At 37.1% G+C, this 19,269-nt stretch overlaps 1 protein-coding gene across 1 annotated transcript in view; it reads left to right on the top strand.

The window, feature by feature from the left end:
- The window catches only part of DCN (decorin), a 38,711-nt gene that overhangs the window by 7,979 nt on the left and 11,463 nt on the right, over positions 1-19,269 (top strand). The window contains exon 3 of the mRNA XM_026035521.1: positions 12,738-12,850. Within this exon, the coding sequence (XP_025891306.1) occupies positions 12,738-12,850 (113 nt within the window). The remainder of the gene's footprint in view (positions 1-12,737; positions 12,851-19,269) is intronic.

Here is a 19,269-nt window from a genome sequence, read left to right on the forward strand (position 1 = left end):
TGGGTGAAAAGCTCACAAATGTGTAAAGCATTATTCCAGGGATCCAGTAATATGAGGCATTTTATCTGAAAACACACAGCATCTAAAATATATTAACTGAAGGCCCATCAACACTTGAACCATGCTAATGTGACAACAGTTAATTTATCTCTTCATGAAACGTCATTTACATTCTTCCGGAAACAACTGAAAAAATATTTTCTGATCATGAATCAGTTTGGGGACCTCATATATAGATAAAGAAAATTATGTTCCTTTGGGGCATACCTAGTTTTGAACTTCCCTTGTCAGCAAGCTATCTTTTTAATAAGCAATATCTACTTCATTGGTGATCCATGTCAGTCATTTATGAGTTCAAGAAATATTTTTGTTGTGCACTTGCCTTTAAAATCTCTGTCACTCTATTGGAATGTTTTAATCTCTTTCAAAAATATAATGTTTTAAACTAAATGTATTTCTCAGAATCTGATGGGGTTCTAAACAGGTAATAAGAGAAAGCATGTCTATTTATATAACCAGACCTTACCAAAAAAAAAAAAAAAAAAAAAAGGCTAATTTACATTGTACTTTCTGAGCCTGGAGGATAAGTTATTGCATGTTTTATGCATTTTTTTTCCTTTTAACAATGAAGACTAGAGATTTATTCTTATTTTGTTTAATAAAAACTGAGTATGTCATGCAATCCACTGGCTCCAGGAATTGGGATATTTAATAAAATATCAATAAAACCGGAACCATAAAATCTGGAAAAGTATGTTGCCWTTTACAGTGAGATAACCCTTTGCATTCTAATATCATGGTCTTCATATGTCCGGAAAGTGCCTTTCTGGACAATATTCTCTAATTAAACTTTTGCTCTGGTCAAACACAAACCATTGGGCTTATTGCATGGTAACTGGCTGAACTGTAATGCTCTCTGATAACTTGGAGGTCAGACTGGAATATCTTTGGAGTTAATAAGTGTCTTTAAGAGAGCTGCCAATCCATGCTGAATGGCCTGTTTCCATCCAAGGATTTCTGTGTGCTCTACAAGAAATAAAATGGATCTCAGGTAATGCTGCCTGTCTAAAACTCATCTCAGATTCTTCCAGGGTCATGGGGAGGGAGGGTTAGGCAGCCACCTCCTTGGTCATTTAACCCTTTTGAAGGCAGCTGTCRGTGGTAGATAGGATCAACCTTGCTGTGGGGAATTCCACTGCCTAGAAAGGTCTCAATGACCACCTGAGTCTACACAACTATTTTTTAGATGAATGAAGCTATGAGAGATACAGTAATAGCATGAAAAAAGACAACTCAAATTGACAGCAATGTATTTATTATTGTATACATACTTGTATTTATATACAAWATTCTATTTATTATATATTTATTTGAAGTATATTTACCATGAATTGTTCAAAGTTGAGTATGTATTCTGTTTATATACAACTTTTGAATGTCCAAGAAATTAAACAAAGCATGAATTAAAGCCTTACACTTGATATAGCTCACAAAATAAGCCAAGAATTCATAAAATCATAAAAAAGCTCTAGATAAGATTTCAAGAAAAAAAATACTGGTTTGGAAGTAGACTGTTTTATGTTTACAATCTCTCATTAGCTTTCTCCAGTGTAAAAGCCAGGTCTTATTGCATTGCCATTAGTTTTACAGCTTGAATTGCTGATATTCCAGTTCCAATTCACATGATTCTGGGCGAACATCAGTAAAAAAATACTTTATTAGCTGCTTACACTATGGTAAGATTACCATCTCTGTGTTTTTCCCATTTTTTTTACATATTTATTTGATTGCTGTAAACTAAAAAAAAGTCATTTAAGAAAGTTTACCATCAGAATGGAAATACTGACTGCTAAGTGGCACTAGAAATGATTGTTTCCTGTTCACACTATTACAATAGTTCATTTCTAAATTTTCCCCAGGTATAAATAAATGAATAACAGATGGTTAATAAAAGGTGAATCAACTGTCTTAGGTAGTCATAGTACATAACAAGTGATTAAAATGTTTWAAATAAATAATCACTGCTAACATCTTCTACCGTCATTTTCATTTAGATATGACATATATGTGTATTATGCACTTAGCATCTTTTTGGGGTGTAATATTTAATAACCTCTATTTACATTTCCTCAACATGAAGTCTCTAGTTCTCATCTGCTAATGATTCTAAGTTAAGTCTTAGGAAGAGGGAAGAAGTCCAAGGACTCCTTCCTTGTGTTCACGGAGAGACCACTGCAAATTGGTTGAGACCTGCTAATTTAAATCTTTTTTAAAGCCATTGGTGATTGCAGCAAGGACCTGTCAATGCCAGCCTCCAATCATTCAAGAATATTCTGCTCATACAAACCCCAGTTACTGTGGTATTTAGAAAAGATCCTAGTTTTAAGCATGTCTTCAAAACACGTCTCCCTAACCCAGGTTAACACTTGTCATTTCTCGCCTGTCTTGCCTCTTCCTTTCAATTTTGGATTCACTGGTCTGTTTTTTGATTTATCCTGGATCAGTTATATGACTAAAAGCAGATAATCAGTTTATATTGAGGGGAGTAAACAAAAAAAATTTTCTCAGTTTTTTTTTGTCTTTATCTTTTGTTTTTAAAGTTCAAGAACATATTCCTTACAGTGCATTGTGCATTTTTTTAAAGTTATTTCTTCTGATTTATGTGCTATTCTTCGCAAATGTTACTATGGAGTGCTAGAATTCTAGGTCTTAATGTACCTAGGAGTTCATTCTTTCAGAACTTTATTGAGCTTAACTCCAAAAAAGCAAAGTACATGGAGTGGACCTTAGTCATTGGCCTCTCAGTGAGAAAAGAGATGGAAACACTGCATTTGAATACAAAGGGTCATTAATATAAAGTACCATGCCCGCACCTTCTTTTTGTTGAGTTGTAGTCTTTAATCCATGGAATTAGTTGCTTCTAATAACTCTGTACAAATTAAGACAACTCTTATCAAGGTTGCATTTGCCTCAGAGGCAACTCTACTGAGATCTTCTTATGGGTATTTAGGAATATAAAGGGAGAAAAAACAGCAGTTAGGGCTCAGTGTGCATTCTATGTGCATGCTCTTAGGTAAAAGCACACCCAGAAGAGCAGCCCATACCAATCTTGTTTTGATTTCTTGGGATCTGAGTATATACTAAGGCCTCTTAGACACATCACAGAATCTTTATGGTTCGAAAAGACCAAGAGTTGCCAGAGAGGATGTTTTCAGTTTTCATTTTCAATCTGAAAACTAATGGAATAAATATGAAATAAAACACGTTTAAAAGTAATCAGATTCAGAAACCTACCCACCTTACTACATGACAAATTTAGGAATTCAATGTCAAAAAACCTCTCAATATATATATTACTTATGGAAATGCCACAGCATTTAAGATGTGCAAGTATGGCTGTGGTTATAACCTGCTTTGGTATCAGCCAGGATAGAAATGCACTAGGTCATTGCAGAAAGAGCTTCTGCTGCACCACCTAAAATGTGAAAGCCCAGCATGATTTCAATTTCAATACTGAAATGTCTGATCTTTTTCATTGTGGACATAGCCACRAACATTTAAGCTAATCACTATATCTGGATTTTTTTTTTTTTTCCTACTGCTGCAGTGTAAACATCAGAAACTAGACATCTTCTCAATTAATTTAAGTTTTAGTGTGACAAGGAAGAACAGTGTTGGTACTGGTGTCATTACTACTCTCTGAAAGCACAGTTTTTGCTGAATATCTCTGTCCATGAGGAGTAGGAACAAACATGTAGGCAAGATAACCAAACAGGATAGAAAAAAAAAAATGTTACAATTCAACTCAGATGCTTATTCTGTTCAGAAGTTAACTTCTACTTTCCACTTTCATGTCTACACCTTCAAAACAGGAGGATCATACCTACTTTTTATCACTGGATAGAAAAGGAAGGTAGATATTGCTTTTTGTAGAGCCCAGAAAAAAACAACAGTAGAAAGGTAGATAAGAGAATAACAGTGAAAGAGGAAAAAGACAAAGAAGCAATAACAGAAACAGAGATATGATAGCAACACTTCAGAGGAAAAAAAAATGATTTGARGATAATATTTATTTTCTCTTTGTTTATTTTTTTATTTATTTTTCTCACTTTATGGAAAACATCTGTGGACTTAAGGAGATGGCTGTTATGATGATATGTGACTGGCAGAAGGAATATCACTAGATGGCTAACTAAAAGTAAATAAGAAGGCCATAATATCTATGATATCCAAGGCTATATGTGTAGCGTAAGCTAGTAGAAAAAGGAAACTAACAGTACCACAGGGTCCCTCATTCAATTAGGAAGTTCTCTCCAAACATGTATTTAAATGTTATTAACTAAAACCATCCGCATTAACAGTGGCTCACTTCTCTGCTTGCTTGCATGAATGTACTCTGAGAGCAATCCTAAAACATCCTATAGGAAAAAAATGGTCATGTTATCTTCAGAAACACCCAAAATGACCAGGATCATACGTCCACTACCCAGATCATAACACTAGGGTGGTGCAATGACCATGGTATWAGGATCGGAAGAAATAGAGAAGACAAATTACTCTGTTCTGCTAGTGCTAATTCTTCTAAATCGCAAGTGAAAATTTAAATCAATAGCTTTAGATATATATCCATTACCTGCTGCTTAACAACTAGGCAGACTTCAGATATGATGGTCCAAAAGGATTGTTCAAATTTTATTTTGTTAGATAATGCTCACATTGCCCCAGATGTTGAAATACTCTCTTCTGACTACTGTAAATACCTGTAAGAAATAAATATTTCACTTTAATGCATGAGTAGTCATAGATATAACATCTGCATTGCATTAACAGTGATTAAAGCCATGATGCACACAGTGCTGGCAGATTGCACAAGTCACCCAGGACTGTTGCTCTTCTCTGATGGGATGCTTTATATGCTGGTAACCATGACACTAGGAATATGTTGGCAATTCTAGCAGTTCTATCAGAAATCTCACAATATTTGAATTTTTACTCAATGTTTTAATCTTTGAAGACTCATAATGCTTTCAGAATATTTTTCTCTCCCTTTAAAATGCCTCTGTGCTTCTTGGTAAGGTGTAAATCTTCTAGACCTTTGAAATTAGGACTCAAAAGGAAGACAGAAATAGACATTGTTTGATTTTGATTTTAAAGAACATATCAAAGAACTCTTTTGTATTAGCTTTTGAAGCTGTGAGGTTCAAATTTTCTGTACCAGCAAAATGACTAATGCTGAAAAAATAATTCAAAACATATGTAGTTTGCAATATCCGTTACACTTTGAAATATGTGCTCACTGCACAGAGTGGGTGGAAATGGAAGTAAGTACTTAAAGCAAAGCATTCATTTTCTAACTGCTGCTGCTATCATGATAGAAAATTGTGTGTTTGAGTATGATGTGAGGTTTTGTTTCTATTTTTTTTTTCTTTGCTTCTTACTCTGGTCAGAGAAGCAATGTTGTAAATGTTAAAGCAAACAAAGTGTAGAACACATCAGTAGGGCAAACGTTGTAAGAGGCCATTTCAGCAGGGGATGGAGTTCATTTTCTGTTTCTTTCTTGTGGGAAAGGTCAGAGATATATAAAAATAATAAATTGTGGGAAAAAAAAAAAAGCCTCCAAAATGGATTTTAATGGATTACAAGTCTGAAAAATGGTTGGGTCACCTCTAAGAAGATTTATGTTATGATTTTCATGAACTCCCATAGGTATTTCATCTTTTTATCTCTCTCAGAAAAAATAATCACCTGAAACAAATAATCCTCAAGTTTTTCAGGCTTATGGTTTTTTTTTTTTTTTTTTTTTTTTTTTTTAATATTCTGTGATAGCAATGATTTCATAGTCAATAAGGGCAAAGTAGAGGACAGACTTTTACTTTGAAAATGGGGGAGAGAGGGAGGCTGTGGATATTTTTCAGTGAAGAAATACAGTTGTTTCTCATTTTATGGATGGTAGGATGCAAATAATGAAATTAYTACTATTTGCAAATTCCACACGACGGAGAAAAATCTCCAGTAAATCCTGGAGTGCGTAGTCCAGGAAGGCTTTGGAGGACTCAGAAAAGTCAAACATCCAGAGCTTTGTTACAGCCCCAGCCATCCTTCCAAGGAAGCCGTAAGCCGCCCTTGTGTCCTGTTACTTTTCACAATTCTCTCTCACGACCCCATAATCTTGCTCTTCACCTTTCTGGTTCCAGACTTGCCCTTAGAGCACTGCTAAAGGCATTGCCACCGCAGAGAGCTGCATGAGGCTCCACACATGCCCCCACTGCCACCAGGACCTGACTCCACATGGAGTGGGGACAAGCACCGCAGCGTGCACAGGCAACGCCAGCAGCTTCTGGAGAGGCCGCCTCCATTGGGAAGTTGGGAATTGGGTGTAGCTAAGTCCAAATTCCTCAGCTGGCAGCAGCTGCTTGTGGAAACTGAAGGAGACTTGCAGTGAGTCYATTTTACAGCCCCTGCAATAATGATCATGAGCGTTGCCGTGTAATTGTGCAGGTTTCTGAGCTAGTGTTCATCCCTCTTTCTGCTTTCCTGGATCCTTCTCTCAAGTAACGGGAGGGAAGTTTTATTCCTCTGGACACCCCTCCCTGCAAAATGAATAAGTGAGGAAAAACAAGAAAACAAGCTGTGGGCCCTGCTACACTGTTATAGTTGTTTATAATTGGCAGTACTTGTGTATTTGTTATTTTGACTATAGGGCCCCAGTGTTGAAAGAACACAGTTCCCAGGGAAGTGTCCTCATCCCTGGGCTCCAGGCTCAGGCTCCCATTTGCTTAATCTCTCTTGGCCCCATAAACATTCCTTTTCTGCACAGCCTTATGGCTCCAGCAGGGAAGTGGCCCCAGGCCCAGCTACAGACTAACTCTAGGCTCTCGCTTCTGAGAAAGGGGAACCATGAGCTGAAGCCCCTTCACACCGAGGAGGGCTCAAAAGCTACACTTCCCACTTTAGGGGATTAAACTAGTCCATAACTGCTTGATCACAGCTTCTGTAGTGGAAAAGTTATTCCCTAGGCTGCAAAAGGAATGGTCCTGGCTAGTAGGCCAAAACCGCTAATCTCCTTTAGTCCTCACAGTATTCCCAAATTCTTGCTACATCTCCCACACCTGTTTGGCTGGGTGAATGGCAGCATGTAATATTTGGGCTGGTGCAGTGATCTGTTTTCTCATGCAGTGGAAAAGGGATGATTTATAACAGCCTTTGCTTCAAAGTGCCATTAATTTGGCTCTTTTCTGTCTGATCTCTGATCTCATGAAACCTACAACCCTACCAGATTCTGTCTTCTCAGAAGAAGACAGAATTTTCTGTGCAGAAACAAATTTTCTGTGCAGAAACAAATTATCAGCATATTCACATATACATGCATATTTGTGCAGATATATGCCTTCTTGGGGGAACAGCTGAAAGCTACATGCTGGTAATATAAAATTTAAAACAATTCCTACTTTTAGACATCTAGAAAAAATAACCCAAGATGCTCTGCAGGAATTAATGGGAACTTAGTTTACAGCAGGAATTCATGCTTTTTTTTTTCCTGAAAAGATGACTTAGCATATATRGCATTAGCCTTTATGGCTATAAAGGCTCAGACTTGCTGAGTCTCTAAATTTCCAGGATGTTTAGGTTCTTAATTTCATTTTGGAAGAATGGAGCCACACCATTTCTGATTATGTGAACAAGTAGATTAAAAATATACTTACCAACTTAAATAATAACTGATTTAATCTTATTCAATCAAAATAAATAAAACTATATGCATTTTTAATGTTACATGACGTGGAAAAGACAGAAAAAGTTAAATCTTAGTCAGTTGTAAGTTAGTCTTCAGAACCAGAGGCTTAAATATTTCCAGGGAACTGAATAGAAAACTGTATAACACTGGTAATTCACATGAAAAATCGAACTGCTGTGAGGGGGTGTCACGTGACTTTTCAGGAAGCAAGCTTTAATATATATACTCACTACTAACAGTGGGAATACTTGTGAAAATTGTTCTTAAAATTATGAAGCACTAACTCGATTGATATTTTCTCATACTTGTTTCACTTTAAGGTGTTATTGCATAAATTTCATTGGAAGGCATTTGCAGGTGGACATACAATATGCACACATGGCTTGAGAAGGATATGGTCATCACTTGATGTTCTATGAAATGAAGTAGCAAGGACAGCCTGAAATTCCCTTCTGAAAACCTTAGTATTCAAGCCAGAGGGGTCAAAAATTCTCATGGGTTGTGTTAATCCTAGTAATGAAGTCAACAGTCATTTCAGTTTCTAGTAGGATTATGATTTGCTAGAGTAGATTCAAATTCTATTATGCTGTTAAGATAGTACAAAATCCCTCATTCATTTACATTGACAGTGTAGTTCCCTACACTGACACGAAGGTTTGCCTTCTAGGCAGGGAAACTCAAGCACAGAGCCAGGTTTGTACCATGTCACTACTCTTTCACGTGATCTAGATACAAATGGCTCTTGAGATCAGGATCTGCATCCCAAGCACAGTTCTAGGAGGCAACTGAGATGTGAAAAGTGATGAAACACTTGGATCCAGCCGACACTTCAAATGCAATTTAGTCCTGAACTATTCACCTGCTGACTTTACAAAGCAGTGTCCAGAACTGCCCATTTGCAATCTTTTCCTCTAATGGCCCTAGCTGATTTAGCTTTCAGCTGATGGGTATTTAGTACTTATTAAACTGTTTAATGAAAACTGTACTCTCATTTCAGTACCAGAGGTGCATCTTTCATTTAAGATGTGCATGGTGGCTTGTTCTTCACATATTCAAAACACAGACAAGTCAGGGAAGAAAAATATCATTTCTATAGCCATTTTTTTTAACAGGCAGATGAAAATATACAATGTACTCTATTTGTGATAACGGTATGTTATATCATATCATTTCTCATAACATATAACATTTTATATATTTTAGAGCTCAGAGGGTGGTTATAGAGCTCAGAGGGCAGTTATAAATGGGACTGAGTCTTGCTGGAGGCCTGTGGCTGGTTAGGTTCCCCAGCTTGTTGTTCGTGTTCCCCCAAGTTGTTCAACTTGTTCATCARTGACTTGGATGAGGACACAGAGTGCACCTTAAGCAAGTTTGCGGATGGTACCAAGCTAGGTGGAGTGGTCAACCCTCCAGAGGGCTGCGCTGCCATCCAGAGGGACCTGGACAGGCTGGTGAGTTGAGCAGAGAGGAACCTCATGAGGTTCAACAAGAACAAGTGCAGGGTCCTGCACCTGGGGAGGAATAACCCCAGGCCCYAGTACAGATTAGGGGTTGACTTGCTGGAGAGCAGCTCCGCAGGGAGGGAACTGGGAGTCCTGGTTGACACCAAGTTAACCATGAGTCAGCAGTGTGCCTTCGTGGACGAGAAGGCCAATGGGATCCTGGCCTGAATCGGGAGGAGTGTTGCCACAACAGGTCAAGGGAGGGGATTCTGCCCCCCTCCTCAGCTCTGGTAAGGACACACCTGGAGTACTGGGTGCAGTTCTGGGCTCCCCAGTGCAAGTGGAACTTTTAGAGAGGGTCCAGCGGAGGGCAACCAAGATGATTAAAGGACTAAGAGCATCTCTTGTATGAGGAAAGGCTAAGTGAATTGGGCCTGCTTTCCCTGGAGAAAAGAAGGTTGAGARGGGATCTGATTAATATGTATAAATACCTGAAGGGTGATTGTAGTGAGGATGGGGCTAAAATCTTCTCAGTGGTGGCCATTGATAGGACCAGGGTCAATGGGTACAAGTTGAAGCACAGGAAGTTCCATCTGCATGTGAGGAAGAACTTCTCTCCTGTGAGGGTGCCAGAACCCTGGAACAGGCTGCCCAGGGAGGTTGTGGAGTCTCCTTCTCTGGAGGTCTTCCAAACCCGCCTGGATGCCACCCTGTGCTCATGCTCGAGGTGTCCCTTCTGGAGTAGGGGAGGATGGACTACATAATCTCTAGAGGTCCCTTCCAAGCATTCTTACAAAGTGTATTCCAAAGGTATCCTATAATATTACAACTGCATATCTTTAATGTATCCTTTTTTTCTTGTAAGCATTTAAATTACAGATACCCGCATGTGCTGCCAACCACAACATAATATTACTTTGAATACAAATAATCAAACTAATATTGTATTACATGTGAAAAATATTGTAAAAATTGCCCAAAAATCTCTAACAACACATTTTAAACACATAGGACTTTTGGGAAAAGAATTTTTCATTACTGACATCATTGCTGTCTGTTGAGAACAGACATTTTCTAACGACAACCAACATGGAAATTATATGGTATCACATTGTTTTTATATTCTGTGCCCTAATGTTCTAGTCCTGTACTTTTGAGAGTAATAGGAGTTTTCCCACTGCATTTAAATGAGGAGTAATATTTTAGAAATGTTAAGAACCTTAATCTGTGTATTCATACACAGATATCAGTAAGAAGAATAAGATTAGGTGTAAGCTTTGACTCCTGTCATTTTATATAAGTATATGATGTTACTAACTCATCAATCAGTCTTCTTCCTCTACATTTCATTTATTTTTGATAAATATCAGATATATATATTTTAATATTTTAAAATTTGTTTTACTAACATTAGAGAATTTACAGGCCAAAAAAAAAAAAAAAAAGAAATACTGCCTTTGATTCTTTAAAACCTGGCAATCAAATTTTGGTAATGGTAGGACAACGAAATATGTTCTATAGAGAGTAATAATATTACTTAGTAACTAAGATTAAAAGAACCACTTGTTTTCTGAGATTTTAGACCTTTTAGGCCTCTTTTAGGCCCCCCTAAGCTCTCATTAAATAGCTAAAAATGCCTAAGGAGTTGAGGCTGCTGTATCTTCCAGGTGCAATAAAAAGTGAGGGTTCCCAGAGACAGSCACACCAACACATCAACACAACTTGTCAGCTAGTAAGCTGGTTTTACACCCAACAGCGAGGGTGGGAACAAGTGGGATCTAACAGACGCTCGACATTTTGGGAGATTCAGACCATGTTCCTAAATACAGGTTGGATACTTTGTCTACATGCAGATAAATCGTGGCCAAATCCTTAGTGAATTCTCAGTGAGTCACTAATTGCAGTAAAAAAATTCCAGTGCCCAGCTCTGTGGCCTCTCCAGGATTTATGGCAGAATTTTGTAATAGTAACTATACATTAGAAGGAAAAATTGGCTCCACAAATCATTAACTTTGAAGTCCAATGGTTTTTGATTTGGGGAGAGAATGGAATAAGACAAATGTACTGAGCACCATTTAAAAATCACTACTGACTCGTGRCATCATGCAATGGTTTGCAAGTGGCTGCTCCGTGCATTCAGAAGAAGCATTTAGGGAGCAGGAGTCCTTGGGTACACACCAGCTGAATGACATCTCATTGCCTTGCTGGGTACAGKAGTTGCCCAGCTTTTGTATTCCAGCACAATCCCTAATTAATCAGAGTTTGACATGTAGTGCTTGAATTGTCTTGACCCATCAATGAGTATTAAGATTGAATTCAATATAGCTCCTTTAATGGTTTCCCATAATTTAGGCAAATAAGAACCAACCACATAACATTCCAGTTTACACTTAGATTTAGTGAAGAATCACTTTTTAGTGTTTGCAATGTTGACCTTTAATTAAAAATATGCAGGTTGAAAAAAAAAATCCATTTGAGAACAATATTATGCAGTATATTACCGTTTTGATAGATTCCTTGTACTGAGAAAACAAATTTCCACAACGATCTTTCTGAAAAGAGCTCAAGTGTATCTTTAGAAATATTTGTTAAAAGCTTTATTGGTAAAAAGATTATTATCTAGAGATAGCTCCACTTAAATTAGATCACATATAGAGACGTTATTAGTCCATATTCATTATTCCTTCCAGCCTTTCATGTAGTGATTCACATTTTGTTAGGAAAAAAAAAAGAAGAAGAAAAAGAAAAAGAAAAAGATGAGTTAGGAAAGAAATGGGTCRTTTTAATTTTGTGGTAAATCACAGTGACTAAAAAAGATTTGCTCTATTCCAAGTCACAGTATGAAAGGAAAGCTGGGTAAAGTGAGTGTTATTTAACACTAAATAATTTCATTTCCATGACTTCATCAGACTTACACATCAGCTATTCAGAAAATAGTCCCAAAGAGAGTCTTTAATTTAAACTGTCTGATGTTCTTTTGGCAGTTGCAGTGAAACCAAGAGATTTGTTCTCCAGAAAACTTGGACATTGTTTCAGTTGAAAGAAAAGCAGAGGTTTTGTTTTTTTTTAAGGTGGACTTTACAGCAAGTTACTGCAAGTTATTACAAAACAAATAGTGTATTTTCTGGAAGTGATTATAATTAAGTATCATCCTCTTTACAAAAAGCCTAGTATCTGTTAACGTGTAGGAAGTGCTTTTTGTTCACTGAAGTGAATAAATACCATACCTCTTTCTGAAAGCAATTTTTATCCACACAGTTTAGTGGGATTAAGTTAAGCAATTTTGCCAAACTGGATCCTTTGCTTTAAGCTATAACTCAAATATATTCCCAGAAAAGGGCGGAATGGAAATGTGAATAAATTAATTTTGTTTTGACCTAGCAAAATAAAACTCCTTTTGACTGTCTAGAGATGAAAATACTTTCAGATAAGTCTTCATAAACTTCTTAGTAAATGCTGCTAAATGGTTGTTTACTACAAAGTAAAATGCTACTAAGGGAAGTACTGACCCCTCCTCAGAGTCTCTTCCAAAACCAATTGTTCTTTTTTACTGCCCYTAGGTTTGGATAAAGTACCAAAGGACCTCCCCCCTGACACAACTCTGCTGGATTTACAGAATAACAAAATCACTGAAATTAAGGAAGGGGATTTCAAGAACTTGAAAAATCTTCATGTAAGTATAGAATTGAACTGACAATTGTTTAAAAACTGAGGAGAAATAGTGGCTTTGGCCTGGTACTTGTTGTTTTTAAGAAAAACTGATAAAATACCTTGAGATCATCCTCCACCAGCCCAGCCTGTTTATTTCCCATTCCTCTTCGGTAAACTCTCTTTTCCTTTTCTTGCATTGCAGAAATTTCTCATCTCTTTTCATCCACTTGGCCCAGTGGTTCCACCCTGTCTCCTGATCAGCATCATCTTTTTTTTTGCCTTTTTCCCTACTTAGGTTCTTATTTCCTTTGGCACAATGACTTGGTCATTTCTGTCTAAAAAGCAAATCCTCTTCAACCCTGCCACGTCACTCACTCACTACTGTAACCCTCCCCCTTATTGAGCACTGTATTTGTCATATTTGTTAGTTGTTGTTCTTTACTAATTTTGTCTTAAGCATCTTTTCAAACCAACTGTCTGTCCTTGGCACTACAATGAAACTATTTTTGCCAACAATTCCCTCCTAGAAAAACTCCATTCTCATTGTCCTTTACCTGCTAGTCTCTTCCAACACTACTGTCTGTTTTCCTCTTTGCTAAGTTTTTTTTTCCTTGGTTTCTATGACTGCTTTTTTTTTTTTCTTTTCCCTGGTTCTTCCCTTATTTTCTAAGTTTCCATCAAAGAACCACCTTCTTATGCTACCAAATAGTTATTTCTTTGTCAGACGTCCTTCTCCCTTATTTTTATATTTTAATCAACATCTTAAAATTCATACCTCATAGGTTTACTTCCTTTTTGCAGAAATGYTGTTCTTTTCAAATCAATAAAAGAAGGTATTACTTCTCTGTGAAAGTAATATCCCCAGCTACAAGGTATTTCAGCCTTTCACCAACTGATTTATTTTGTGTATTATCCCATCCAATCTTTTTTGATTTTAACTAATAGGAATTGCTTGCCTTCACTTTCTTGGTACTTCACAGCCTATTTCAATTCTATTGTTTCCATTCACTACCAAGAAGCTAACTCCCACTGTTGATTTGTACATGATGCCAATGCTATTACCCAAAGCAGCACATTTTCAGACAAATTGTGTGATAGCTTCCATGCTGTCACTTGGAAGAAATAGCCTGTAAATACTTCTCTCTTTAATTCATTCTTTAAATTCCTTCTTAAATCTCTGTCTTAATACAACATCAAGAAAACAATTTAAAAACATTCCTAGGATTCATAATGTCAGTATATCAATATATTCATAGTGCAGAGGTGCGTAAGTAAATCATGATGGGGTTCATGTTATTTTAACTGAAGTAGGTGTCTACACCTTAACTAGTCACATAGATGACATTTACAATCAGCAATTTGTACTTGAAGGAGATGACATGTCCTAGAGCTGTGTTTTTTTTTTTTTTTTAATTCCTCTTTACTGCTAAATCTAAATTCAATACCCTAATTGCTACCCATTTCCTTTTTGCTTTCTTCCACCTTTAAGATAAATCCCATGTTTTCAGAGAAGATCTCATTCTGGATACTAGAAAGAGTAAGGCTTTGTCAGTGATGTTAGCAGTCCTTCCTGACACCTCATGAARTAAATCAGAGCAGGGCACTGCAGATGGAAAGCCAGTTACTTCTGCCTGCCTGGCATGCTGTGTAGATCTCTGCTATACCTCATTCTTGCCTTAAGCAGCTGCAAACTGTGCCATCTCCTGGAGGTTAATTCCATGGATTTTTTTTTTATTATTTCTCCTTTTACAGAAGACATAATAGTATATTAAACAAGTAACTCTTCAAGGAAAAGATTATGTCTTCCTTTTAGTCCCCAAAGTACTCAGTACACATTTAATGACCAGCAGAAATCATACAGAAGAAAAACAGCTGTAATGTAAGTGCCAAAAAATGACCTTTTACCAATTACCTGGATTTACTTGAGAGAGAAAGAAGCTTGTTATCTCCTTCCCAAAATAATAATTTACTCACACAATGCACTTATGTTAACTATGCACCACCTTTACTCCCAGCAGATATCATTCTCCTCCTTGTGTAATATCTGGAAATGATTCGCATTACCCCTTGCAATTAGGTATTATTCATAATTATAGTGAAAAGTGAATATTTCTTCTAGATATCTCAAAACTTTTTTTGCTGATAGAGCTCTAATGCCCATTTTAAGCTCTCTCTCTCTGTACATATATATATATGAGTGTGTATATATAACAGATAAACATATATATATATGTAATAGATTCATCTTTTAATCATATTCCCTGATAAGTATAGTTTAGGATAGCTTTGCAGCATTATATTAAGAAGTGTTTAGACTTAGACTTTACTAAAAGACATAGATGTAGAAAAGTAATAGCTATTATTGTTTGAAAGTCCAAGATCTTTAACACAGTCCATCTCTTATGTGAAGTGACTGCTGAACACTGAAGAGAAATATCCCCTAAGTCCCAATTTCCATAGGTCAAAAAAATAGAGATTAAATTTAATAGAGATTAAATTCAGTTTATTCCTTCTGATCTAATCCTCACTCCTATAAGCATCTCTTGGTACTAGTTTTAGAGGAGACTGCCATAAAGAAGTTGGGTTGAAGTTCAACTTGTGTTGAAGTCTAGAGAAAGTAAGAAGAAAAGAAAGAGTCTACCTATGCCTGTATCAATGGCTTTTCTTTCTGTACAAATGTAACTGCTTAAGTTCTGTGTGGAAAATACATGGAAATAGAAGAGAAAGGATTAATATCTACAAAGTTATCCTATGTAAAACAGAAGATGAACAGAAGAACAGAAAAACATGAAAGTTTTGCTGTAAAAGCTCTGTAAGACTTAACAGAATTTAAAATGAAACATCAGTTACACCTTTTATCACAGGAGTAGGGAAAAAAATAGTCTTTTTTTTATTGTTGAGTGAGTTTTGCAGTTCCAGAAAATTGTCTGATGTTATGTAAAAGACATGGTCACAATTTAGATCTGTGTCAAAACAGTTAAGAAAAGATGTAACTGGAGAAGACAAAAATAAAAATCCTTTATAAAACTGTCAAAATTTTCCAGGCAAACTGAAACTTCTGGAGAGAGTTCGGTGCTTTGACCCTGTGGACATTATAAAGAATCCAAAATACTCCATGAGTAAGCGCTCATGCAGAGTGAAGTAGGAGTTTACAAAAACAGCACACGGAGTTGCTTGCTCTGTGGCAAGGCCAAAACAAACCAGCATAATGCCTGGCACTTGGAAAAAGAGGTAAAAGAAACTACTGTGTATTAGATCACTATATATCAGCACAAACAACAGAGTAGTAACGGTGCCCTTTTCCAACAGGAATTTTTCAATGGCACAGTGTTAGTTCTGCAAAAGAAGATAAATGCATTATTGGCCTCAAATCAAATGAATCGGTGCATAAGTTAAACTGGTAGAGGTATGCAAAGCCATGGTTGTGCATACATCAGTTATATTTATGCTGAAAGAAAGGACTTGCACAAAAGAGAAAAAAAATAAGCTTAGGACCTGTATTAGTATTCCAACTAAAAGAATGTATATATAAGTAAATGTATGAATAAGAAACTGAAAACACAAAGTGTACCAGTATCAGGGAGAAATAATGTATTTGGTTAAAAATCTATCATGCCCTCATGCCCTCACTTTTTTTTTTTTTTTTTTTTTTTTTTTCAAAAGGCTCCCTATAGAATGACAAGAGCCCACAATAACTGAGGAGAAGTCTTAAAAACATCTTCCAGGGAGACAGGAAAGCTCCTAACAGATCAGAAAATTATGAGTAAAAGTACACAGTCTTCTGATGACTCATTATAGCTTCAGTTCCCTTTTCCTAGGCAGAATCAACACAGAAGCTGAGTAAACATGCTGCTCTGCAAATCRCAAAATGAAGGCTCAGTGGCTACTGAGCTTTTACTGAGCCTTTGCTCTGTAAAAAGAGCAAAGACAGAAATCTTTGTCCTGTTTCTACCTCTGAGTGCTATTCTCATTATCATCAATAGCAGTTAGTCTTAACGGAGTACGACATACCTTTCATTTTTCTTCTGATTGTACATTTCTGAAGGATTTTCTGCACAAGGTTGGGGACAGAATACTAAACTAAGATGAAGAAAAAAGGAATTTATATAGAATGCAACAATAAAATAAAGAACACAGGTATATTTTCATAAAATAGACCATAAAAATATTTGTCTCAGTAGACAAGAACCAGATTGAAAGGTTCTTTGGAATACCAGAGCATTAGAATTATTTTTTATTTGCGTAAAAAAGTGTAGAAGACTGGGGATTCACACAAGACCCAGCTGTTCTTTGGTCATCTGTGCAACTCATATTACACAATACTTATCAGTGAGAGCTGAAACTCTGTATAAATGAGATCCACAGCAGGCTCTTTAGCTTAGAAAGATTATCCAAGAAGGCACTGAGAATGTAATCAAACTGTTTTACACAGTCTCCTTTCCTCTCTACTGACAGGCTGTTGTTCCAGTGTATTTCCATCTACATCCACAAAACTTGTCATATTTCTGTTTTCTTTTTTTAWGCCATCCCTTTTCATTCATCTTAGCAGTGTCCATTTCATTAAACCGCACCAAAGAATTTAAGGAGAAAACAAAAAAATAACCATATTACCACTGTGTTTTTCATGGCCTTTTCTACCACTTTCTTTTTCCTACTTTAACCCTGTAGATCACGAGCCCTTTAGGACACATAATATCTGGAATTCTGCTCAGAGACTTGGTTCTTGGTTGCTTCAGGTTTTCCAGTGCTTATGATCTTCAATCTCCTTCTATAATACAATTAGTTGATAAAGTCAAGGCTTTTTTTTTTTTTTTTTTTTTGACTTTTTTTTCCAGGTATGTATCCAATCCTAACAGTTTTGCAGAAAAGCTTGACTGTATGTCCAGAAGATGAGTATGCTTTAATGATTAAAACCATAAAAGAAACAAAAAGAATAAAATGTATTCTTATCATATCTGTTTGGAGGTCTAACGTTTGAGGTTACAATCTAAGACATTATTGTTCCTTGCAGCACTATGATAAAACAACAGGTAATAGTGTAATAAAAAACCTAGGAAATTAAAGAAATTTTACCAGGTGGTAGTGTAAACCACAAAGGCCACATGCATCCCTAGAGTTTTGATGTGAGGAAAGAATTTTATTTCAAACTGGCAATCCAGATATATTTAGGCACATAATAGTTGTTTGATCAATTTTATGGATTTACAATTCGCTTCTWATTATGTCAAGACTCTTCAAATTGTTCTCCTAAACTAAGAAGTACCAACATAAGAATAGCAATCCCACAGCACAATCTCCTGAGTTTCTTCCAGWCTTGAGAAGACAGCTTCAGAAGACTGGACTTTATTCCCCACACTGGACTAAATTTTCTGTAACACAAGGTGGTGTGAATAGATATTCAGATATCTCTGTTCCCTATTCCATGAGATCTCACCTTGCTCAGATTTACCTTTCACAGCCTATGGGAAGGTGCTCTTATGTTATCCTTTCATGTCAGGTGGAATTTGCAGTGCACTGAGGGTAAACAGCGGGAGTAGGACTGAGGATAAACAGGGGGAGTAGGCCTGAGAGTAAACAGGGGGTGTAGGCTTTAGAGTAAACAGGGGGAGTACCTCTGAGGGTAAACAGAAGGAATAACATTGAGAAAAATGAGGGGAAGAAGGACTGAGGGTAAAAAAGAAGAGTACAAGTGAGGGTAAAAGGGGGAGTAGGACTGAGGGGAAACAGGGCGAATACCACTGAGGGTAAACAGGAGAAGTAGACCTGAGGGTAAACATGGGAAGTTGGACTGAGGGTAAACTGGAGGAATGGGACTGAGTAAACAGGGGTAGTACAACTGAGRGTAAACAGAGGGAGCATCACTGAGGGTAAACAGGGGGAGTAGGACTGAGCTTAAACAGCAGGAGTAGGCCTTCGGGTAAACAGGGTAAAAAACTGAGAGTAAATAGGAGGAGTAGGCCTGAGGGTAAAGCACAGCAGTAGGCCAGACAGTACACAGCAGCAGTAGACTGAGCATAAACCATGGGAGTAGGCCTGAAGGTAAACGGGGAATACCACTGAGGGTAAAGAGCGGGAGTAGGGCGTAGGGTAAATAAGGGGAGTAGGCCTGAGGGTAAACAGGGCAAGTACCACTGAGGGGAAGCAGGGGTGGAGGGCTGAGGGTAAACAGAGAGTAATCACTAAGGGTAAACAGTGGGAGTAGGATTGAGGGTAAACAGTGGGAGTAGGACTGAGGGTAACGAGGTGGAGTAGGACTGAGGGTAAACAATGGGAGTAGGACTTAAGGGAAACAGAAGTAGGCCTGAGGGTAAACAGGGGGAGTAACATTGAGAGTAAAAGGAGGAGAAGGACTGAGGGTAAAAAGGGCAAGGTTCGCTAAGAGTAAACAGGGGGAGTAGGACTGAGGGTAAAGAAGTGTAGGCCTGAGGGTAAACAGAGTAC

This window comes from Nothoprocta perdicaria, unplaced genomic scaffold (genome assembly GCF_003342845.1).
Source record: "Nothoprocta perdicaria isolate Ctin4 unplaced genomic scaffold, notPer1 scaffold_160, whole genome shotgun sequence".
Lineage (NCBI taxonomy): Eukaryota > Metazoa > Chordata > Aves > Tinamiformes > Tinamidae > Nothoprocta > Nothoprocta perdicaria.